The sequence below is a fragment of the Hemibagrus wyckioides genome, linkage group LG19, assembly GCF_019097595.1.
Source record: "Hemibagrus wyckioides isolate EC202008001 linkage group LG19, SWU_Hwy_1.0, whole genome shotgun sequence".
Classification (NCBI taxonomy): domain Eukaryota; kingdom Metazoa; phylum Chordata; class Actinopteri; order Siluriformes; family Bagridae; genus Hemibagrus; species Hemibagrus wyckioides.
The window spans coordinates 4,107,415-4,132,528 of record NC_080728.1 but is presented as its reverse complement, the minus strand read 5'-3'; the positions used below and the strand labels follow the sequence as shown (position 1 = coordinate 4,132,528).

Sequence of the window (25,114 nt, the reverse complement as noted above, 5' to 3'; positions counted from 1 at the left end):
GGTCATGGTGAATCCTTCCCAGGATAACTGGAGAATACACCCTGGATAATACAATAATCCATTACTGGGCAGCATACACACATTCACACCTAGGGGCAATTTATTTTTACATTTTTATCATATCAACATGTTTTTAAGAAGTGGGAGAAAACCAGAAGAAACACAGGCTTTACCTAATATGAGCTCTGGATTACTTTTTTTTTTTTTTAGGATTTTTCTTTCTGAAGAAATATTTGATAATAACAGACAATTAAGAATAGTTTCTCATTATGTTATCTAAAAAGAATGTCACATGTATATATCAAACATGTAATATGATTTCAATAGTCGGGCATATTATTTATAAACAACATATCTATTTAAAAACATTTTGTCCGAGTTAGTGCCCAAGATCTATTATAATTGAGAGGTCAGTTTGTGACATTGCTACTATGGAGTTGATTGTTGAGTTAATTGTTGGTCCTGTTTAATTAAGCAACAAATGTTTAGAAGAATAAATGTCATTAATAATAAATAAAATGTCACCAAATAATAAGGGAATATAGTAATGTCCAGTAACTTCTGTACATTTGTTTTTCAGGAAGCATACTGAAGAACGTAATGCAGGGTATAAAGGTTTTTATGATCCTTCACACTTTAAAAAAAAAAAAAAAAAAAGTATGAAGAGAAACTAAACGTATTAAGCCAAATAAAGAATAATGATAAATTCATTATAATGTAGAAATGTAAAGTTATTTTTCATGAGTCTGTGTCTCTATATCTGTCAGTGTAAGTGAGCCAGGAGTCCGTTTTTAAAATGGACAGCTCCACTTAGTATTTGATAGTTTTTTGTTACTTTAATGTACACCTGTAAATGATTCCACTACTGACATGACTAAAACAGATGAGAAACAGATTTTTTTAAAGCTTGTTCTCTTATTGTGTTAGTCATGCATTTATTTTTAAAGAGCTATATTTATATAGTTTGTAAATTTTGAACAAAAATGTTTTTACACAAAATAATGACAACATTGTATTCAAATATTTTATGTTTACAGAATGTATTTGATGCACTTATGTAAGACATTTTTAAAAAACCTCAATACAATAAAAAATTTTAGTTATGTATCCAGCAAAATAGCTGTACCTATGCATGTAAAAAGTATAAATAATATTATAAACAATAAACAAAAAATATATTACAAAAACACAGTAAAATCACAAGCCACTGAAACTACAATATACTACAGTTATGGTTCTGCTCTATTAATTTGATTAGATTATCAATTTATCAAAGAGTGATGATATTTAATATAACAGTCCTGGGACATTAATTACTCAAAGGACAAAGTGATAAATGTGACTCCTGTCATCATCAGATGAACTCCTCAGATAAACTTCACAGATAAACTCCTCAGATAATCTCCAATCATATCAGAATGAGAATTCCACCAGTGCCCTGAAACTGGTCCTGTTCATTTTATTTCTCTCTTCCACTGGCTGGGTTCAGTTTGAATTCATGTGGTTTTTCACCACCTGTTCCAAATAATCCTTCAGGTTTTCATGGGACTGAGCTCCAGGGAATTTTATCCAGGGATCAGAGGTCGTTATACACTCAGTGTAGAATTGTGTAGAGTCTGATTCACTGTGCACGATGAACACACACTTCTCACTTCTCTGAGTCTGTTTAATGTGTTATAACTAAATGAGTGATGTGCTTCTAAACATCTTCTCTATTCCCCAAAATGGAAATGCAGGAACACTGAAGTCTTCATCACACACAGATATTCATTACATCCTGAATATAAAAGAAAAAGATGTGAATTAATCAGCACAAAGTGGACTGTGGTACTTCATGATCAACAGCATGTAATCATCTCTGCTCCAAGAGAAACATTATCATCTCCTGTTTATAATGAATCCTTCAACATTTCTTCATTCTTACTAACATCTGTGTTCTAACTTTTAACCAGAACAAATGAGAACTTCCACAAGTTCTAACAGGATAATGAGCAGATATTTACCCATCACATCACTGCTCTTATCCAATCACAGGAACACTACTGTGTCATTTAGCTCTTGTTCTACATTTATATTTAAGTGCAGACTTTAAGAAGAAGCTGAGGTGAATTTTACAGGAATGAGAAAAATCTTAAATCAACACACTTCACTGAACACAAAACGGCATTAAAGACAATTGTAGAAAAACTCACATTAAATAGAATATAGTGAAATTTGGAAAACTGGTTTTATTTGCTAATCTGATATTTATTGGAACTAAAGAGAAATCTACAAACTAATGATAGCGGTTGGACTTTTATTAAAAGGTCATTACTCACTCCAGTGTCTGTAGTTTGTAATGTTCATCATCCTTAAGATCAGACAGCAGCTTCTTTTCTGAGTCTTCTAGATTATTATAGGACAGATTCAGTTCTCTCAGGTGTGAGGGGTTTGATCTCAGAGCTGAAGTCAGAGCAGCACAGCCTTCATCTGAGACACCACAATTATACAACCTGTAGAGAGACATCATGACACAGTCTTCACTGGTTGTACACAGGGACGTTTCTAGAGTTTGATCACTACTGGAGCACAGGCCCACCAAGAACTTTACAAAACTACTGGGCTCATGCCCTCCAGGAAGAATTCAATTTTTGTGAATTTGTGTGTAGCATTTATTTGTTCATTTACTTTAATCATATTATGTAACACTAACTTTACATGTAACATTTGCATTTTAATTTACTGTAAACATTTTTAGCTAACTGTAATATAATCAGCTGCACCTTTGCCTCATTGTCACCAGAAGGAGGCCTCACCCAAATTCTCTTCCTGTGCCATACTTCACTGCCTGTTTTACTATATATAAGCCATTCTCACATTTAGCCATATTGTCAGTTTTTATGCTTTACCAAGCCTTTTGTTCTATTACTCGTTTGTTTTCCTGTCTTTTTGACCTAGTTCTTTGTTTATCAGTTTTTCTCTTGTTGATTGTGTTTTTTAGATATGTCTGCCCCACAGTTTGCTATTCTGGTTTTGAACTCTGCCTTTTTATACCTTGCCGATTGTTTTGGATTTATTGGTGTATTGTAAAGAAAGTCTGCATATAGATTCCTACACTCCCATGTCATCGTTACAGACTACTTGGCGTACCAAGAATCCAGCAGAGATTCTACAGCTGCAGTGTATTTTGGTCCACCAGGGTGAAATGCTAGCGGCCTACCTCCAGCACGCTACCTCATTACAAGCCACAAATGAACAATTATTAAACACTGTTTGAGAACTTACAACACTGAGTCGATAAGTATGAAGGTGATAAGACGAAGCTACCCAAAGTGCATTCGTAATGTCCCTGCACACAGGCATTCACTTCCCATTGAAAAAGTCCCCAGACCAATGCCCAGGCTACTGTGGAGTCCATCCAGCTGGGGAAAACATGGATCACCATCCAGGATTGCAGCGTTGCATGGCCCTACAACTATGCTTGTATTGTGGTCTACCTGGACACCAGTGTGCAACCTGTTCTAATAACGCAGATCAGGTAATAACCTCCTGCATCCCACACTGTTTGTTTGCTTGCCACCATGGCCCACACTAGCCGGAGTCCAAGGATCTGGCCTTGTCCACTCTGGCACAGACATCAATCTTATTGATGACCATCTGGTTCAAAGCACTCAATATCCCAAGTATTCCATGTGCCTCGACTCTCACCACCATAAACAATCAACCCATTAGGGAGGGCTATGTCACCAACCAGACTGTTCCTCTTGAAATTTGGATGGGGTTGTTTCATACTGAAACCATCACACTGTTCATCATTTCCTCCACTTTGAATCATGTGATATTAGACTAGCCCCGGCTTTATTTACCACCAACATTGAAAGCCCAGACTCCCGGGGGTGCGCCTGTGTGTCCCACCAAATACCACAACCTGATGGAAATATTTAGTAAGGAACAAGCCACACAGTTACCATCGCACAGACACTGAGGCTGTTCAATTAACTTGCTGCCAAATACCCCACCCTACAAGAGCCAAGCATACCCACTGGCCACCTCAGAGACTCAGGCCATGGCGGAATACGTTAAAGAGGCCCTAGCAAACAGATTTATATGGCCGTCAAATTCCCCCTCAGTACTGAGATTTAAATGCCATTACTGTGAAACACCCCTACCCCATGCCACTGGTTCTCACAGCATTGGAACTTTTTTTTTTTTTTTTACTAAACTCGACTTCAGGAGTGCGTACAACCTAATTAGAATTAGAGAGGGGGATGAATTGAAGGACAGCTTTATAACCACCAGGGGGCACTACGGATATTTGGTAATGCTGTATGGGCTATCCGACACTCCAGTGTTTTTCCAATCGTTTGTTAATCTCAATTAGTTTGTGATTGTTTATATAGATGATATATATTCTAAGACCTGAGAACAACATGTGACCCATGTAAGAACTGTCCTGCCCTACCTGCTATACCACCAGTTGTTTGCCAAAGTGTAAAAATGTGAGTTTTATTGTTTCACAGCGTCTTTCCTGGGATACATAATCAGTTCTGAGGGGGTATCAATGGACTAGAAAGGTGAAAGCAGTAACAGAATGGCCAAGACCCAACACAGTCAAGGACTTACAGAGATTTCTGGGATTTGGAAACTTTTATTCACTGGTGGCAGCTCACCTCCTTTTTATGCACAAAACCCAAGAGGCTTGATTAGAGTTACACTGCACAGGAGGCTTTTGAGGGTCTAAAAATATGGTTCAAAACAGCCCAGATTCTCAGTCACCCCAACCCAGAAATCCCTTTTATTATGGAGGTGGATGCATCGAACTGTGGCATTGGAGCCATGCTCTCCCAACAGCCTAGTAAGCAGCTCAGATCCCATCTTTTCACCATCTCTCATCATTGCCCCCATTCTCTGGGACTTAATTAAACAAATTCAGAGGGGACCTCAGAATCAATCAGGCCTGCTAGACTGTCTAGACTAGACACTTCCTTTGTCCAGGCATGCCAGGAGTGTGCACAGTCTCAGACACCATGCCAGCTCCCTGCAGGTTTATTGGAACCTCTGCCTACAGCCCAATGGCAATGGCCATAGATTTTATTACAGACCTACCAAACTTCAATGGCTTTACCGCGATATACAATTCAATTCAATTCAATTTAATTTTATTTGTATAGCACTTTTAACAACAGACGTTGTCTCAAAGCAGCTTTACAGAACATCATCATCTTTCGGCTTTTCCCTTCAGGGGTCACCACAGCAAATCATCTCTCTCTACCAGTCTTCTGCATCCTCAACACTCGCACCCAATAGCATTGTCATTTATTACATCCATATACCTCCTCTTTAGCCTTCCTCTTTGCCTCCTTCCTGGCAGCTCCATGTCCAACATTCTCCTACCAATATACTCACTCTCCCTCCTCTGGACATGTCCAAACCATCTTAATCTGTCCTCCCTAACTCTGTCCCCCAAACGTCCAACATGAGCTGTCCCTCTGATGTACTCATTCCTAATCCTGTCCAACCGTGTCACTCCCAAAGAGAACCTCAACATCTTCAGCTCTGCTACCTCCAGCTCTGACTCCTGTCTCTTCCTCAGTCACACTGCCTCTAAACCATACAGCATGGCTGGTCTCACCAGTGTCTTGTACACCTTCCCCTTGATTCTCACTGATATTTTTCTATCATACAGAACTCCCGACACCTTTCTCCACCCATTCCAACCTGCCTGCACTCGCTTCTTTACCTCTTTCCCACAACTCTCCATTACTCTGGACTGTTGACCCCAAGTACTTAAACTCCTGTACCTTCTTCACCTCTTCACCCTGTAATCTTACTGTTCCACTTCCCTCCCTGTCATTCACACACATGTACTCAGTCTTACTACAACTGACTTTCATTCCTCTTCTTTCCAGCACAAACCTCCACCTCTCCAGGTTTTCCTCCACCTGCTCCCAGCTCTCACTACAGATCACAATGTCATCTGCAAACATCATTGTCCAAGGAGACTCCTGTCTGACCTCCTCTGACAACTGGTCCATCACCATAGCAAACAGGATGGGGCCTAGGGCCGATCCCTGATGCACTTTGAACTCCTCTGTCTGACCTACAGCACACCTCACCACTGTCCTGCTCCTCTCATACATGTCCTGCACCACTCTGACCAACTTCTCTGCTACTCCTGACTTCCTCATACAGTACCACAGCTCTTCTCTTGGCACTCTTTCGCTTTCACACTTTCTCTAAGTCTACAAACACACAGTGTAACTCTCTCTGACCTTCCCTATACTTCTCCATCAAAATTCTCAGAGCAAAAATTGCATCTGTTGTGCATCTGTGTTTATTGGGGTTTTTCTTGTGGATTTTGTTTTTGGATTTGTCTGCCACGTGGTTTGCCTATTCTGGTTTTGAACTTTGCCTGACTCCTTTTTATTCCTTGCCTATCATTTTGAATTTACTGCTGGATTGTAAATAAACACTGCATATGGATTCCTACACTCCTGTTCCTGCATCATTGTTATGCTAACAGAATTTTACAAAATCCACAGAAAGCCTTAAACCCACAACTAGTATTTTTGTATTTAAAATTTTAACATAGTAATAAGCATTAGTCTAGTAGTTTCCTCTACTCAGTTCAAGCTACAATGTCATATGAATTATGTGCACTAACTGCACGTTATTGTGTACTATTTTATTCTTTTTTCGTTTTTTAATTATTTAAGTTATATATTTTTTATATCACAGACAGCTGAAAAGCATTTCGCTTTGTCATACTTTGTATGGTTCTGCACGTGACAGATACAAGAATTTAAATATTTTCAGTAACTTTTCCCTGCTTCACATCTCAACAAAATCTCTGTTTTTAATCAGTGTTCACATGAACAGATTTTTCTTGAGAAGATTAGACTGTCAGTAATCAGACCTAAAACAGGATCAGACTCTAAATAGTTGTTGGAGAAGTTGTTAGTTCATTGATTTTTTAATGATAAAATGGACTGTGAAAAGACTGTAAAAGACTTTTTTAAAAAGTCTGTGAAAGTGTAAACAACTGTGACTGTGTTTTATTTATACAGAATGTCTTTATCTATTATTATGACCTGGATGAAGATTAGACCATGATTTATCATTAATGTTTTAAAATATGATCTTACTCTAGTTTCTCCAGTTTACAGTGAGGATTTTCCAGTACAGCAGAGAGACTCTTCACACCTGAGTCTCCTAGATTATTACAGGACAGATCCAGTTCTTTCAGGTGCGAGGGATTTGATCTCAGATCTGAAGTCAGAGCAGCACAGCCTTCATCTGAGATACCACACTCACTCAACCTGTAGAGAGACACAATGACACAGTCTTCATCAACAGATTTTTATCTTGGTTTAAGATTTACTTTAAAGATGATGTGTTTGTGAATAATTTATTATTCAGAATGGCATGAGGATTTAATATCACCTGTTTATACTAATTAACAATTATCAAAATGATCACACTGAGTGTTAGATTTAGTTTCTCTCATGAACAGCTGAACAGAGAACAGCAGACTGATCATCAACTTTAATCAGAGAGAGAGAGAGAGTACAATTTCAAAACGACTATTAAAATTTTTAAACCATCATAATTGATATATTTTGCCCATGGCTGACTGTGTGACACTATTTGTTTATGACATTATATTATGATCGTGATATACTTTGTTTTGTCCTTCAAATTCTTTCTTAGTTATGCAAATAGTTTTTGAGCCTACTCTATTTGATTATTTCATAATACAGACAGTCATGAAAATGCACGTCACAATGTGTATGATTGTTTATGTGACCAATAAAATTTTAATTGTATTTTCTTTAAATACCTCTAATAGAGTGAGTAAAAGATTTATAAAAGTCAACCAGTAACCCATCAGTCCAGGTTCTTTATGACACTCCATACTCTGGACAGCTCTTTCCAGTTCCTCCAAAGTTACAGCATTACTGAGCTCAAAATTAGCCTCTTTAGATACCCGAGGCAGATTATCATGAAAAACTTTATCAACAGCTTTTTCAAGCCTGAATTCACTCTTATACAATTCTTCATAAAACCTAACTGCTCTTCTTCAAATATGAGAAGAGTCTGACAACAAGACCCCAGCTTTCTATCCATTACAGCTGCACCATTAATCATATTTTAACAGAGATCATAATTTCTGCCTCCTACAGTTAATTATGCATAATCATCTGCAATATTGATGTGTTAGCAGCAGAAATCTGGTGAAGCTGCAAATTGTTGTTGTACAAGCCTTACAAAGTCCATCTAATAACCAGGAATAAAGTGTAACTTGTGAGCTGCAGGCCTACCTACATTCACATAACCTAGATAGTAAAAGGGATCCACTAAAATGGTGGAAGGAACTACACAAGCACCTATAAAGTGCTAAAAGAATAATTGTTCATATCAGCCACAAGTTCCCCTTCAGAGAGGGCCTTTTAGTACTTGGGAAATATTGTTACTTGTTTGTAGTCCTCACTAAAGTTGGATTGTGTTGATAAACTTGTGTTTCTAACCAAAAGCCTTTGGCAATACAGATACAGTGCATTCAGAAAGTATTCAGACCCCTTCATTATTATCAGATTTGTTATGTTGCAGCCTGATACTACAATCATAAAAAATAATTTTCCCCTCATTATTGTACAGTCAGTGCCCCATAATGAGATAGATAGATAGATAGATAGATAGATAGATAGATAGATAGATAGATAGATAGATAGATAGATAGATAGATAGATAGATAGATAGATAGATAGATAGATAGATAGATAGATAGATAGATAGATACTTTATTCATCCAAATTTACAGCTTCCAGCAGTATCCACAGGTAATAGATAAAATAAGAAGGAATATAACAAAAAATACTAAAATACCCGAAATTAAGGGCACAAAAATTTAACAAAAAATATAACATATCAAAATATTACACAATTTAACAAAATATAGCAAAAAATACTAAATAGAGATTTAAGGAATAAGTATAGAGAATTAGAGGAATACAATATAAGTAATGTGCAAAAAAACAAGTGTTGAAATGTACAGATGTAGTGATGTGATGTGCAAAAACCGTTTATATAGTCCTGCCTAAATCGCAGTGTATTGAAGAGTTCTGTGCAAACCTAGAGTGTATTTGGTCATAGTGTGTAGTTTATTGTACAGTCCAGGTCAGAGAGTAGTGTCAGCACTGACTTTTTCCCACCCCCACCCCGTGTGGAATTAAAGAGTCGCATGGCATGGGGGAGGAACGACCTCCTCAGTCTGTCAGTGGAGCAGGGCAGTGACAACAACCTGAAGCTGCTCTTCTGTCTGGAGATGATGCTGTACAGTGAATGAAATGGATTGTCCATGATGGACAGGAGACTGCTCAGCGCCCTCCTCTTTGCCACTGATGTCAGGCTGTCCAGTTCTGAGCCCACAATCGAGCCCGCCTTCCTCACCAGCTTGTCCAGACGTGATGTGTCCTTCTTCTTGATGCTGCCTCCCCAGCACACTGCCGCATAGAAGAGGGCACTCACCACAACAGTCTGATAGAACATCTGCAGCAGCTTTTTGCAGATGTTAAAAGAAGCCAGCCTTCTTAGGAAGTACAGCTGGCTCTGTCCTTTCCTGCACAGAGCGTCTGTGTTGGCAGTCCAGTCCATTTTATCATCCAGCTGTACTTCAAGGTATTTGTAGGTTTTGACAGCCTCCACACAGTCACCACTGATAGTCACAGGTTCAGGTTGAGGCCTGGGCCTCCTGAAGTCCACCACCATCTCCCTTGTCTTTGTGGTGTTTAGGTGCAGATGGTTAACATCACACCATGCAACGAAGTCCCGTATCAGTTTTTTGTACTCCTCCTCCTGTGCCTTCCTGATACAGCCAACGAGAGCAGTATCGTCCGCAAACTTTTGCACGTGGCAGAACCATGAGTTATACTGAAAGTCTGACATTTACATGGTGAACAGGACCGGAGAGAGAACAGTCCCTTGTGGCGCTCCCGTACTGCTGACCACAGTGTCAGACCTGCAATCCCCTAGTCTCACGTACTGCAGTCTGCCTGTCAGGTAGTCTGTGATCCACGCCACCAGGTGTGAGCTTACTCCCATCTCTGTTAATTTATCTCTGAGGAGCAGTGGCTGGATGGTGTTGAATGCACTGGAGAACACCTTGATTGGAGTTCATCTGTGGTAAATTAAATTGATGGGACATGATTTGGAAAGGCACATTGCTCACTATAGAAGGCCTCATAGCTGAGAAAAAAACAAGCTATGAGGTCAAAGGAACTGCCTGTAGAGCTAAGAGACAGGTTTGTTGCAGGACACAGATCTAGGGAAGGCTACAAAAAGATTTCACATGAAAACCTGCTTGAAGTTTGCAAAAAAGCACCTGATGGACTCTCAGACTGTGAGGAACAAGATTCTCTGGTCTGATTAAACCAAGATTGAACACTTTGGCCTCAATTCTAAATGTTGTAACAGTCGAAAACCTAGCACCTCCCATCACCTGCACAATATCATCCCAACAGTAAAGCATGGTGGTGGCAGAATCATGGTTTTCAGCAGTAGGGACTGGGAGACTGGTCAGGGGTCCGGGAAGCTGAAGGGAGCAAAGTACAGATATATCTAAAATAAAAACCTGTTCCATAGAGCTCAGGACCTCAGACTGGGCTGAAGGATCACTTTCCAACATAACAACGACCATAAGCACACAGCAGAGGAAACACAAGGGTGGTTTAGGGACTTTGTGAATGTCCTAGAGTGGCCCAGCTGGAGCCCTGATTTCAATTCTACTGGACAACTCTGGAAAGACCTGAAAATAGCTGTCTACTGACGGTGGATACCCACCCAAGATTAACTTATCTTCAGAATTACTCAGAGTATCCAAAAAGGTTATTTTAAATGGTTTTTGGTTCTCTCTTGCTGCATTTATATTTATAGAAGAGATGTATATTTCTCACATAAATGAGAAAAGCAAAAAGCATGGTAGCTCAGAAAAAAACACAAATATGGTTTGAAGGAGGATTTCCTTCAAGTGATTCACTTCCTGATTAATAAAACACTTTTCACTCCTACACACTATCAATGAACTGTAATACATCTGGGATGTGTTTCTCACTGTGAACGTTTCTTACATTTTTAGTCACTTTCACAAAGAACAAAACCAGGAGCAGATGCCCTGGTCAGACACACACACACACACACAGAGAGAGAGAGAGAGAGAGAGAGAGACTAAATCTGGTCGTCTATTAGACTTATAGTGCACTACACAGGGAGAATTAACATGTTTCTCCATAACCTATGTAGTGCACTTATATAAAATATATTTTAGATCTTGCAGAAACAAATAAATAAAAGACTGAATCATCCTGAAAAGCAAGTATTAGTGTGTGTTAAAATTAAAATTATAATATAAAGTATAAAACATTCATTTTAAGATGTTTCATATCTGTATATTAAAACATACAGTAGTGTCCATTCACTGTGATCTCCTCTCAACTGAACTGAACTGTATATTAACTCTCTAACTGTATATTAACTCTCTGTCTCTCTCACACACAGACACACACACTCTCTCATGACTGTGTGGACGCACACACACACACATAATTTATACTGTTCATTACTTACTGCACTACCTCTACCTGTCATCCGCTGCTATAGTTATATTTATGTTTATTCTATTTGCACTACATCAACCGCTGCTGTGTATTTTTGCACAATATTTTTGCACAATACTTTTTTTATCTTTTACATCATTTCACTTTATCTATTTTATCTCACTTACATTCCAGTACACGTTCTTTTATTTCTTTTCAGCGCTAAGTGTGCTGTGTTTTTTGTGTTGTCTTTCTTGTATTTATTGTCTTTTGCACTGTCTTGTCTATGCTCTGTTTGCACCTGGCTGCACACTGTGCACTTTACGTGGCTAAGACAAACTTCTGTCCTAGCTCTGTGGTGTTGTTTGTTGTTTTGTGTTGAACTTGTTGTTGTATGTTTATGTAGCACCAGGTCCTGGAGAAACGTTGTTTCATTTCACTATGTACTGCGCCAGCTGTATGTGGTTGAAATGACTATAAAAGCTTCTTGAATCTTGAATCTTGAATCATACACATGATCCTGTTCTCACCTTCAGCTCTGTGTTACTACATGAATGTATTTGAGTCACTCATGGTCATTCTTTATTTAATCACAAACTGTGGAATAATATGAGACCAGTTTAGGATCTTAATGAAAGAACTATTGAGGAAAACGGCATGGTTTTACATCAGAGTCTGTGGAAAATCATCAGTGTGCCATGAAAAGAAACAATCTTTCTCCTCAGGACACTGATAATGAAGCTAAAACTTCTGCTTCATTCTCACTATTAGAGAATGTGACTTACTGAGGAGCAGGTCATGTGACTCTCAGAGAGATGATCTTACCCCAGTATCTCCAGTTTACAGTGAGGATTCTCCAGTACAGCAGAGAGACTCTTCACTCCTGAGTCTCCTAGATTATTACAGGACAGATCCAGGTCTCTCAGGTGTGAGGGGTTTGATCTCAGAGCTGAAGTCAGAGCAGCACAGCCTTCATCTGAGATACCACACTTATACAACCTGTAGAGAGACACAATGACACAGTCTTCACTGGTTGTACACAGGGACGTTTCTAGAGTTTGATCACTACTGGAGCACAGGCAACACAAAAACTTTACAAAAGTATTGGGCTCATGCCTTCCAGGAAGAATATAAATCTGTTGACTTTGAGTATCATTAATATATTTATTTATTTGTTTGACTGTTTTCTTTAATCATATTACATAACATTACATGCTACATAATATATACAGTGATGCATTTCATTAGTTAAATTTTAGATTTTAATTTCCTGTAAAAGGTTTTTTTTTTTTTCAACTTTCAAAACTTATATATTATTATATATATTATATTATACAGAAAACCTTAAATCCACAACTAGTATTTTAGCATTTTAGTATTTAGTATTTAACACAGAGATAAGTGTTAAGTCTGGTAGTTTCCTCTCCTCAGTTCTCAGCTACAATGTTGTATTAGTAATTATGTGCACAAACTGCTGACATCTGCACTGTGTACATAATAGTCACTGTGTGCTATTTTATTCTATTTTATTTTACATTATTTAAATCTGAACAGTTTAAAAGAATTTCACTACATTTCTTAGAGTGCATTGTTGCGTATGTGAGAAATAAAATTTGAATGTAAATGCTTTCAGTAACTTTTCCCTGATTCACATCTCAACAAAATCTCTGTTTTTAATCAGTGTTCAGATAAACAGATGTTTTTTGAGAAGATCAGACTGTCAGTAATCAGACCTAAAACAGGATCAGATTCTAATTTTGGTGATGTCAGGTGTGCAGGGCTGCTTCTTAAGGTAAAATCAGACGCAGATGCAGGGATAACAAAAGGCACGATTTAATACAGATAAAAAGGACAGGAAACACTGGGAAAACTGGGCAAACATAACTAGACAAGAAAAGAAACCAAAACTCTAACTACATAAAAACACAGACTGGGGGCACCAAACAGAAAACAACTTAAAGACGAGGATTCTGCACTGCAAAACACAACACGGCCGGGATTAATAAGGGAAACAATTACAAACACACTGAAAACAGGTGTGCAGAGGCATAAAGAAATCTATGGCTAGGGTAGGGGAAAACATATGACCATAAAACATAAACAAAAGCACATGATAATACAAAAACATACACTGCCGAAGAGCCCCCTAGAGTACCGTCAGTGAAAGTCCAAGCATAACCCTGACAGGAGAAGGTGTTAGCTCATTGGTGTATTAAACCCAGACTGTGAAAGTGTAAATGAACAACTGTGACTGTGTTTTATTTATACAGGATTTCTTTATCTTTTATTATGACTGGGATGTTTTAAAATATGATCTTACCCCAGTATCTCCAGTTTACAGTGAGGATTCTCCAGTACAGCAGAGAGACTCTTCACTCCTGAGTCTCCTAGTTCATTCTCAGATAGATCTAATTCTCTCAGGTGTGAGGGGTTTGATCTCAGAGCTGAAGTCAGAGCAGCACAGCCTTCATCTGAGATACCACACTTACACAACCTGTAGAGAGACACAATGACAGTCTTCATCAACAGATTTTTATCTTGGTTTAAGACTTCCTTTAAAGATGATGTGTTTGTAAATGATTTTATTATTCAGAATGACATGAGGATTAACAGTGTTCTAACATTCTAATTAACAATGTCATTAAAATGATCACTCTGTGTTATATTTTGTTTCTCTCATATGTTGTGTGTTATATTTTTATTTATTACAGAATAAAGGAAGTTGAAGACAGTGTGTGTTGAAACCAAAATTATAATGTCAAGAATGAAAAATTCATTTTGAAGAGACGTCTCATATCTGTATATTAAAACATACAGTAGTGTCCATGCACTGTGATCTCCTCTCATACACACACCTAATGATCCTGTTCTCACCTTCAGCTCTGTGTTACTACATTAATGTATTTGAGTCAGTGGGTTTACTCATAGACATTCTTTATTTATCACAAAATGTGGAATAATATGAGACCAGTTTAGGATCTTAATGAACGAAATATTGAGGAAAACTGCATGGTTACTGATAATGGCCCAGTTGCTGTGCTTCTTTGTTGGTCTTTGTTTTGTTATTTTAAACATCAGTCATATGTCAATAACATTAAAGTTTTCAAATTCTGTAATTTTGAAATAATTTCCATTTCACATCACTGCATTTTCATTTCAGACACAAAGTCTGACCCAAAATCTCCGTCTGACCCAAAGAAAAACATCAGAGGATAATCTAACCTCAGTTTCCCCAGTTTACAGTGAGGATTCTCCAGTACAGCAGAGAGACTCTTCACTCCTGAGTCTCCTAGAATATTACAGGACAGATTCAGGTATCTCAGGTGTGAGGGGTTTGATCTCAGAGCTGAAGTCAGAGCAGCACAGCCTTCATCTGAGATACCACACTCACACAACCTGTAGAGAGACACAATGACACAGTCTTCATCAACAGATTTTTATCTTGGTTTAAGACTTCCTTTAAAGATGATGTGTTTGAAAATGATTTTATTATTCAGAATGACATGAGGATTTAATATCACCTGTTTATTCTAATGAACAATGTCATTAATGATCATACTGAGTTTTAGATTAATTTTCTCTAGTTAATTGTGTGTGATATTAAACTATCAGCAGCTGAACTCAACTTTAATCAGAGTGAGAGAGAGAGAATAAACTTTCAAAAACCCTGTATTACAATTTCTAAAACACTGTAAGTAAATTACATACCTTATTAATATCATTAATAGTGATTTTCTTAAAATTCCTGTAGTAAGTAAATACAGCTTTTCACAGTTTTTCTAAAGTTACAAATTTACTAAGCTCAAAGTTAGCCTCTTCAACAGTCTGTCAAGAAGACCCCAGCTTCTGAGTTCAAGGATAAATCTTTTCTGCTCATACAACTGCATAATTAATCATATTGTAACAGAGATCACAATTTCTGCCTCTCACTATATGATAACTATAATTGCAGTACAGATTTGTTAGTACATAGAAATCATCAGCCTGGTAAGGGATATGACAATCAAGTTATTTTTTAGCTCGACTGACCAATCACACTCTTACTTTGATACTTTGCTTACAGTATCTGGTGTGACCCCCTTGTGCAGAAATAACTGCAGTTTAACGTTTCCAGTAAGTTGATCAGTCGTACACAATGGCTTGGAGGAATTTTAGCCCATTCCTCATTAAAGAACAGCTTCAACTCTGGGATGTTGGTGGGTTTCCTCACATGAACTGCTTGCTTCAGGTACTTCTACTACTGGATTAAGGGGAAACCTTTGACTTGGCCATTCCAAAACATTAAACTTTTCTTGGTTTCTTTAACCATTCTTTGGCTGAACGAATTGTGTGCTTTGGGTCTTGCTGCAGGACCCATTTTCTCTTGAGATTCAGTTTACAGATATATGTCCTGACATTTTCCTTTAGAGTTTGCTGGTTTAACTCTAAATTCATTGTTCCATCAATTATGGCAAGCTGTCCTGACCCAGAAGCAGCAAAACAGGCCTTAACCATTACACTACCACCACTATGTTTCACATATGGGAGAAGGATTTTAGCTTTTTCTTTTCTCCAAAAATAATATTTTATATTTTAAAAAATAAATATTTTTTTAGTCTCCTCTATCCACAAAACATTAGTCCTCTGGTTTGTCCACATGATCTGTAGTAAACTTCAGATGAGCAGCAACGTTCTTTTTATAATGCTATTAAGGTCCCCTTTTTTTAGTGTATTTTTCACTGAAACTTTGCCATGCACATAAAGGTGGTTCAGTGTTCTCCTGCTGGTGGACTCATGAACATTCATATTAGCCAATGTAAGAGAGGCCTTTAGTTTCTTAGAAGTTACCCTGTGTTTTTTTGTGACCTCACCGATCATTAGAAATATTGATTTTGGATTTGTGAAGTCCAAAATCTTTAGAGTTTTATTAACTTTCCAGACTAACAAGCAAGAACAACCCTTTTTCTGATGTCCTTAGAAATGTCCTCTGTTTGTGCCATGACACATGTGTTGTGAAGATCAGACTCTGATAGATTCCTGTTGTTTAAATAAAACAGGTCACACAATGACACCTGGTTGTCATCCTATTGTTGAAAAAAGATGAACTTCAAATTAATTCTAACGCTAATCCTAGAGGTTCACATACTTTTCCAACTCACAGATGTGTAATATTGGATAACTTTACTGAAAAAATAAATTAATTATAATTATTTTTTTCTTATTTGTTTGATTGACTTCACTTGGTCTACTTTTAGGACTTGAGCAAAAATGGGGTGATGATTTGGATCATAACTTTGCAGAAATATAGAAAATTCTAAAGGGTTTATAAACTTTCAAGCACCACTTTATGGTTTTATTGATTGGGCTGTTAAAAGTGCAATAAATATGCTAAAGTAAAACAAAAAAGTTCCTAATTGACAGAATAACAGTGATCATCATTTTAACCATTATCATGAAGCCCTACTGACCATTCTTCTCCATCTAACTAACAGGAAATTTCAGTGCATATTATTTTGCTTCCACAAATTCAGTGATTCAAATTTGCCAAGAAATTCACCTCTGGATATTGCAGGAAGAGCAACTGAACATTGATGCATAATCGACACCTGTACTGTACCTTAAGCCAATGAAGAAATGAAAAACCATGGTAATTCTGTGGTAACAATGGTTTTACTCAGGGGTGTAACTTTTGTTGGGGGGGGAATGGGGGAAAATGTTTTCGATTTAAATCCCATTTCCTGCATTTACATACATTTAGGGACTATGGTGATACAAAATCCAGGAAATAGTTAAGTTGATTAGAATGATAAATACTACCAAAAAGAATAGTAAGCTACTATACTATGTATATAAAAAAGATGCATTACTATCTTTATTGTTTAACAGGGGCTGATCAAGATTTTATAAAGTCAAAAATGTTCACCATTAATGCTTTGTGTGTGTGTGAATAATATTTAAATAATCTGAGACTAAATTTCCACTGTTAAACAAACTTTTATTTTAAACTGACCGCTGACCAGAAAATGTAAAATAAATCACTTGTTGCACAATTTGTTGGACATTTGTCAGAGACACATCCACAAGCTTTAAAGCTTTTGTGTATGTTGAATCACTATTTTGTAATATCAGGTGCAGATAGACAGCAGTAACATTAATTTGGAATTATATGAAAATGTTGATGATTACTAAAAAAATTCTTACTTTGCATTATTTATTTAATTCAGTCAATATATAACTTTTTTTTTTTTTTTTTTTAACAGACCCCATAATTATTTAAATATAGGCCTCTACCAAACGGTTGCCCAACTGGCTTGGGTTAAGTTAAATTGTTAATGAAATATAGTGACTCTACCAAAATGTCGCAAAGAACATTAAAGGGTTAATAATTGTCTTTCATGCATAAACAGACACCCTTAATTAATGGACAAATTAAATTTTTTTAATTCCTGTTGCTAATTTTCTGTGAATCACAAATACCTAAAGTAGATCATTTTTATGCTTCCAAAACTGTATTATAGCAGGGTAGGAATAACCATCTGTAATCCTTACTTCTGTAATCCAAAATCCACTACTTATTTGGTACACAGGATGCAAGATTCTCACACAATCTCACAAACATAAAAAAAATGTTGTGTGATGCGATAGCCTCGGTCTACCTGTTGCTATTATCTCATCAAACTCGCTTGCACCACCTGCTGGTGAAGCGGACAAGCAGCAGGTGTCAATTATGCATCGATGTTCGATTACACTTCCTGTGATACCCGGATGTTCAACGTTGAATTTCTTGGCGAATTTGAACCACTGAATTTGTGGAAGCGAAATAATACACACCGAAATGTCCTGTCAATTATTAAAGGTTGTATTTTAAAAATCTGAATATTTAATATTGAAATTTTAAACTATGCAATTTTGTGTCTCCACTTGTAAAATTCACAGCTTAATTATGCAGCCATGTTGAATTGCAGCTCCGTTAATACGATTAATTTTTTTTCAGTTTCTGCTATTCAGCACCTTTTTTTGTTTCAAATACTTTTGTCGCTATTTTACTTCCATAAATTCCCACCAAGATTAACCTCTGAATTACTCAAAGAATCCAAAAAGTTAGTTCAAATAGTTTATGGTACTCTCTAGCTGCATTTATATTTAGAGAAGGGATGTGTATTAAAACAAAAAGCAAAGTAGATCACCAAAAAAAAAAAAAAAAAAAAACACAGTAATTTGATGCTTCGGTATTTTCATTACCGACATTGGATTCTACCTGAGCATTAACCTTAGTGAGTATTTTCGTTAAGCAATACACTTTCTGATTAGTGTAGATCTCCGCTCTTGCCTGCTGCTAAATGCAGACAGCTACAGGTGAGTGCTGGGTGACAATTGGACACCGTTGTGGACAGACTGCCCCCAGAGGAGCATGAGAGGTGCTACAATCAGAGGTACTACTCCTCCCTGGTCACCCCAATATAGTGTGTATACACACACACCTTAAATTTCTGTGCTTTACTGACGTTTTTGATATTAAAGCCAACTAGAATTTGATTTTGATGGGGAAAAAAGCACGCCTATTGAGAAACTTTCCCAATCAATAACTACACATTTTTTCATTTTTCAACATTTGTTTGCATGGACACTTAACATTGTGTACATAATATTTTCAGGTATATTATATATGATAGCGGATCCACCACTGCTGCTGTTATTTAGAATTATTGATATTAAGTTTACTTGAGCCACAAAAGTATTGCTGGCTTGAAAATTAATGATTCAGGTTTTGTAGAAACTTTATTCTCATTTACTCCTTTATTTATTTATTTTTATTTTTTTTTACCTCAGTGTCTCCACTTTACAGTGAGGATTATCCAGTACAGCAGAGAGACTCTTTACTCCTGAGTCTCCTAGATAATTCCAGGTCAGATCGAGTGTATTTACAGTCAGATGCAGTTCTCTCAGATTGGAGGTTTCTGATCTGAGCGCTGAGTCCAGAGCTGACCAACTTTTCTCTCCAAGTGAATCACACCTGATACTGAAGGAAATAAAATAAAACATAATGAACTTACACTAGTGCAAATTATCAAACACGTCCTCAAAACTTTCACTGAACCTTCTCGTTTTCATAAATGCTGAAAGAACAAACACCAGTTAGACAATATGATTAAAGGGACACTGCATACAATATCTTCTTGTTGATGTCATTAAAATAGGTAAAGTGACTGGTTACCTACAACTGACTAGTGAGTACTTAGTACTTTGTTTAGGAATCAGACTGACATACAAAATCTTATCCATGTAGTATTATAGATTAGCATGAAAGGGAATGGGATTTAGAGTCTGTCTGGTACCTGTCTGATGTCTAGTGGAAAATGTGACCATGAGTCAAAAATCCAACATAAAACCAGCATTATAAAGATAACAATAAATTAAAACTTCAAGAAACGTCCTAATTATTTCAAGATAGTAAGTCTTAACTTTAAAACTTCACTGTTTTTCTCCTCAGATATGATCACCTGCTTCCACATATTGAATACTTGCCTTTAAGTCATTCATTTGTTCATGCAATTTTACTCCCTAATTAATCTATTTTATCTATTTACATTAACTCCACTCTGTATCACTTTCAGGTCAAAACATCCCAAAGTTCATATTACTCAGAGTGTTTTCAGTTTCTCTCTTTCTAACACTGTAACAGTAGAACAGTTATATTCAGCTTTACTTACATTGCTTTTCTGGAGGCTGTGATCACAGGCATCATCTTCACAACAACAGTTTCTGTTATCTTATCTGTACTGAAATATTTACTCAGGTCAAACTCTTCCAGCTCCTGTGCTGAGGTCAGTAACACAAACACCAGAGCAGACCACTGTGAAGAAGAGAGTTCACTTTGTTTTCCAGATTTCAGGTAGTGCTGGATTTCCTCCACTAGAGAATTATCACCCAGTTCATTCAGACAGTAGAACAGATTGATGGATTTCTCTGTAGGAAGATCTTCATTGATTTTCTTCTTAATGTACTGAACTGTTTCCTCTATGCTCTGGGAGCTACTTCCTGTCTGTGTTACTAAAGCATGTAGGAGTTTCTGATTGGACTCCAGTGAGAGACCCAGAAGAAAGCGAAGAAAAAGATCCAGATGTCCAGTCTGAGTTTCTAAAGCCTGATCTATAGCACTCTTGTGTACATCTGAGATTGTAATTTCTTCTACTTCTACTTCAGAGACCTGATTCTGCATAATAACATTTACATTTTTCTTCATGAATTTCAGGTGCACATACAGAGCTGCAAGATGTTCCTGAATACTCAGATGAACAAAGCAGTACACTTTACTCTGGTGAAGTCCAAACTCCTCTCTGAAGATCTGTGTACACACACCTGAGTACACTGCTGCTTCTCTCACATCAATGCCACACTCTCTCAGGTCTTCCTCATAGAAGATCAGGTTCCCTTTCTTCAGCTGCTGAAAAGCCAGTTGTCCCAGTTTAAGAAGCATTTCTTCATCACTCTCCTGCTTCTTTGTGTATTTTTCTCTTATGGTGTTTGTCTGAATGATGAGGAAGTGTGTGTACATTTCAGTCAGAGTCTTGGGGATCTCTCCACTCTCTGCTTCACCCAACATTCTCTCTAGAACAGTGGCTGAAATCCAGCAGAAGACTGGGATGTGGCACATGATGTAGAGGCTTCTTAATGACTTCAGGTGTGTGATGATGTTATTAGCCAGGCTCTGATCACTGATCCTCTTCCTGAAGAACTCCTCCTTCTGTGGGTCATTGAACCCTTGTACCTCTGTGACTCGATGCACACACTCAGAGGGGATTTGATCAGCTGTTGCTGGTCGGGAGGTGATCCAGATGAGAGCAGAGGGAAGCAGATTCCCTTTAATCAGGTTTATCAGCAGCACCGGCACTGATGCTGATTCAGTTACATCACACACTCTCACTGTGTTCTGGAAATCTAGAGGAAAACGACACTCGTCCAATCCGTCAAAAATGAACAGAACCTTTTCCAAACTGGACATTTCTGTTTCTTTAGTTTCCTTAAAACAGACATGAAGAAGCTCCATCAGACTCAGTTTCTGGTCCTTCATTAAATTCAGCTCTCTGAAAGGAAGTGGAAATATGAGGTAGATGTCCTGATTTTCTTTCCCTTCAGCCCAGTCCAGAATGAACTTCTGCACAGAGACTGTTTTTCCAATGCCAGCGACTCCCTTTGTCAGAACAGTTCTGATGGGTTCATCTTGTTCAGATAAAGGCTTAAAGATGTCGTTGCATTTGATTGGTGTTTCCTCTGTTGTTGTTCTCCTGGATGCTGCCTCGATCTGTCTCACCTCATGTTCATTATTGACTTCTCCACTGTCTCCCTCTGTGATGTAGAGCTCTGTGTAGATCTCACTCAGGAGGGTTTGGGTTCCCAGGTTTATTATCACTCCATTCAAACACTGAAACTTCTCCATCAGATTTAATTTGAACTTTTTCTGGAATTCATTTACAGCCACAGATTCTGGGTCATGCCTGTGATATGGTGAAGCAGAAAGATGTGGTGAGACATGGGCTTCAATTATTAGACTTTAAGATCACTTTTTTCTGACTGGTTACCACAGATAGTTCTTTATAATGGTCTCACTATGTGTTTACTTTCATCTACTGTATGTTTTCTATAATCTAATCACTCTGTAGTTAATAACAGCAGAGAGGTTTATAATACCAGTGTGTCAGAGTCACAGTCATGTTGGTTTGATCTTACCCTGTATCTGTGGTGATCATTTCTGTTCTGTCTCCTGCCTTCTGTAGAACACTGGGAACAAAAAGTGGAGTTGATCAGATACATCACTTCACCTATTTTAATTCTAGTTATTCTAGGTTTATTTCTGTGTGTCTGTTAAGGATGTGACTGAATACAGCACTCTGAATGAACAGGTAATGTGTTCTAAACAGATACAAATACAGATACAGTTTTTAAGAAATCTTGTCAGAAAGGTTCACAGGTATAAAATCCCTAACTATAGCCAGTATAATACTACAGCCTGGATGTGACACCAGTCCATCAAACATAGGGGCAATTTATGTTCACCAATCCACCTACTGGCATGTGTTTGGGAGGTGGGAGGAAACCGGAGAACCTGAAGGAAACCTACATGGACAAGGGGAGAACATGTGAAACTCCACACAGACAGACACTGGAGACCCTGGAGCTGTGAGGCAGCAACTTGTATTTCATCAAAATAATAAAAACAATAATATTGTAATAATAACTCAATAATAAAAACACATTTCTGTCAGTCTGCAGATACTTTCATTATCTTTCTGTATGACTTCTGAAATTTTCATTCACTGCTTTTCCCTGTCTCAGTATTAAGTCTCAGATTAAAGTATTAAGTATTTACAATATTTACACAACATTTACACTCACACTGAAATTTACACTACATATATTTCTATATTAACTAAAAGTATCAACACTAAAACTTATACTGTATAATATAAATATCAAAAATATTAAAATTGCTGCTAATGACTGTGTAGTGTGGCCTTTAAAGGGGAACTTCAGACAAAATCTAAAATTGAACCACTGAGTGTTTTAAACATCCTGCTCATGTCTTACAGTGATCACACAGCAGCTCTGTAGATTTACTGACTGAATTCTGGTGTAACTCTAGAAGATTGGTATCCTGTCACTGGATAAATGATGCTATGCGGTGGTCTAGCCTGCAATGACCCCAAATATATTTGGACACTTAAGCCATTACAAACACATGAATCTCACTGCATTACAAAACAACATGTGAAACCAAGTGACATTTATTTTAAAGACACCATTAGCACACTTTCCAAGTAAAACATTCAGCAAAAACTTTTAGACATTAAATAAGACAAAAATGTTTTTAGACTCTTAATAGTGGCTTTATTAAGGTCACAGTTACAGTGTTTTAGTATGTATTTTGTTATTCTGTTTATCTAGTTAAATTTCTCTTTAAGTGTGACTTTAGCAGTGACATTAACAGTGAGGAGACGTTACCTGTGTAGAAGTGAGGAGTCTCCATCTTTAAAATGCAGAGGATGTTCCATAGACTCATCACTCTTCATGGAGATACAGCTGGGTGCTGATGATTCTGATCTCTTTCCCTGGAGTTTACTGTACAACATTATAGACAGTCCTTTACTCATTTATATACACTCCTTACTGTTTTAACTCACTTCTTAATTTAATGAGGATTTTTTAAATTAGTTTTTAATTAAACTTTCCTTACAGTAAACAGAATACATTTTTATTGTTAACTAGTGACTGTTAGATTTTTAATAATATTAAAATCTTTGGTTAAATTCTTTCATATATGTTCACTAAATAATTTAGATATGAATATTTAATGACTAGAACACAAGGATGTTGTAGGTTACCAGTTGTTTGATGGTGGGGAAACATTATCTGTGTCTAGATCAGGAGTCTCCATCTCTGAATATTAGTAAAGTTTGCACAAACACACAGCTGAGTCCTGAAGAGTCTGATCTCTTCTGCTGGAATGGATCACACTCCTAGAAAACACACAAACAAATGTGCAGTTAAACTTTCACACAATAGTTTTCACATCTTTATTCTTAAAGAAAAATGCTGCTCCTTTAGTTTAAAAAATGAATGATTGAATGAATGATAAACACTAGTTTATTATTGACGGTGTAAAGTGTGGTTGATGTTTATTTTAGACTTGTTTTTCCGTTCTGTTTGGGAAAATGTATTTGGTTGTTTGGTTGTGTTTTGGTATTTGGCCTCTTGGAATGGGAGAGGGCCTGTACAAATATTTCTGCATATGGGTCTGTGGCTGATTTACTACACCACTGGTTATACGGATCTATTAACAACAGCCGCAGCTTTCAGAAATAAACCTTTTAGTTTTACTTCTTTTACGATTTTACTGAGGCGAAAATAGAAAAACTAAATGTAAAACTATATTCCCCAAACAGCTTAATGTTTATTTTACGATAAATTAAAGAGCGGAAGCTGAAAGGTCTGTAGAGTTCATACACCATCAGAACAGCTGTAAAGATTTACTACATCTGATTTCACACCACTTTAATATACAATATATCCACATTCTTCTAACATAAAGTCGTTAAAAATAAACAAATAACTCACCTTTAGTCAACAGTCCTTGTTCTGTGACATTAATATCCCCGATTCTGCCTGGAGATTTGTAACTTTTGCAAAATGGAGTCGAGGCGGAGAGAGAATCACTTTCACTTTGGAAGGATTCATTATGAGGGATGTGTCGTTCCGGACTGAGTCGACTCTTTGAGTCGGCTCCTTTGGTAGGAAACTGATTCACAAATGTAACGGTGGAAAGAAGTGCGTTCATACACTCTCAAAACAAATGAGTTTAAAACAACACACCGTGCTATTTCCTATAGACACCATATAGACAAAAGTATTTTTGCTTTTGTTTTCTCGTGATCTCGACATAATCAGAACCGCGGTGAAGTGAGTTTGATATTCGGACATTAGACGGACATTCGGAAGCGCTAGTTTAGGGACCGTCGACAAATTTCTGTACGACTGAAATGTGGGACTTGTTACTTCACTGACTACGT

At 37.2% G+C, this 25,114-nt stretch overlaps 2 protein-coding genes across 5 annotated transcripts in view; one reads left to right on the top strand and one right to left on the bottom strand.

Moving 5' to 3' along the window:
- Positions 1-25,114, top strand: part of LOC131369996 (NLR family CARD domain-containing protein 3-like) — a 305,079-nt gene that overhangs the window by 207,480 nt on the left and 72,485 nt on the right. The window lies entirely within an intron of this gene.
- Positions 1,087-24,929, bottom strand: LOC131370004 (NACHT, LRR and PYD domains-containing protein 12-like). 3 transcript variants are annotated; one of them, XM_058416989.1, is made up of 13 exons: positions 24,663-24,929; positions 23,930-24,064; positions 23,550-23,666; positions 22,617-22,664; positions 22,278-22,328; positions 20,261-22,045; positions 19,375-19,569; positions 14,793-14,966; positions 13,891-14,064; positions 12,396-12,569; positions 7,125-7,298; positions 2,319-2,492; positions 1,087-1,777 (listed from the first exon to the last, which is right to left on the bottom strand). In XM_058416989.1, the coding sequence occupies exons 2-13, from the start codon at positions 23,980-23,982 to the stop codon at positions 1,771-1,773; spliced, it is 3,126 nt and encodes a 1,041-aa protein (XP_058272972.1). In that variant the 5' UTR covers positions 23,983-24,064; positions 24,663-24,929; the 3' UTR covers positions 1,087-1,770. The 3 variants fall into 3 exon arrangements, with proteins under 3 accessions (XP_058272972.1, XP_058272973.1, XP_058272974.1); XM_058416990.1 differs by lacking the exon at positions 22,617-22,664 and having other exon boundaries at positions 1,088-1,777; positions 24,663-24,928; XM_058416991.1 differs by lacking the exons at positions 1,087-1,777; positions 2,319-2,492; positions 7,125-7,298 and adding an exon at positions 10,138-10,156 and having other exon boundaries at positions 24,663-24,818.

What these genes read in the sequence shown, in the direction of transcription:
- LOC131370004 (XM_058416989.1), bottom strand. Translation starts at nt 23,982, where the DNA reads ATGGAGACTCCTGATCTAGACACAGATAATGTTTCCCCACCATCAAAC. An exon ending in TCCCCACCATCAAACAACTG is followed by an intron (nt 23,667 to 23,929) that starts GTAACCTACAAC and finishes AATGTTGTACAG; the next exon opens with TAAACTCCAGGGAAAGAGAT. An exon ending in ATGATCACCACAGATACAGG is followed by an intron (nt 22,046 to 22,277) that starts GTAAGATCAAAC and finishes ACCATATCACAG; the next exon opens with GCATGACCCAGAATCTGTGG.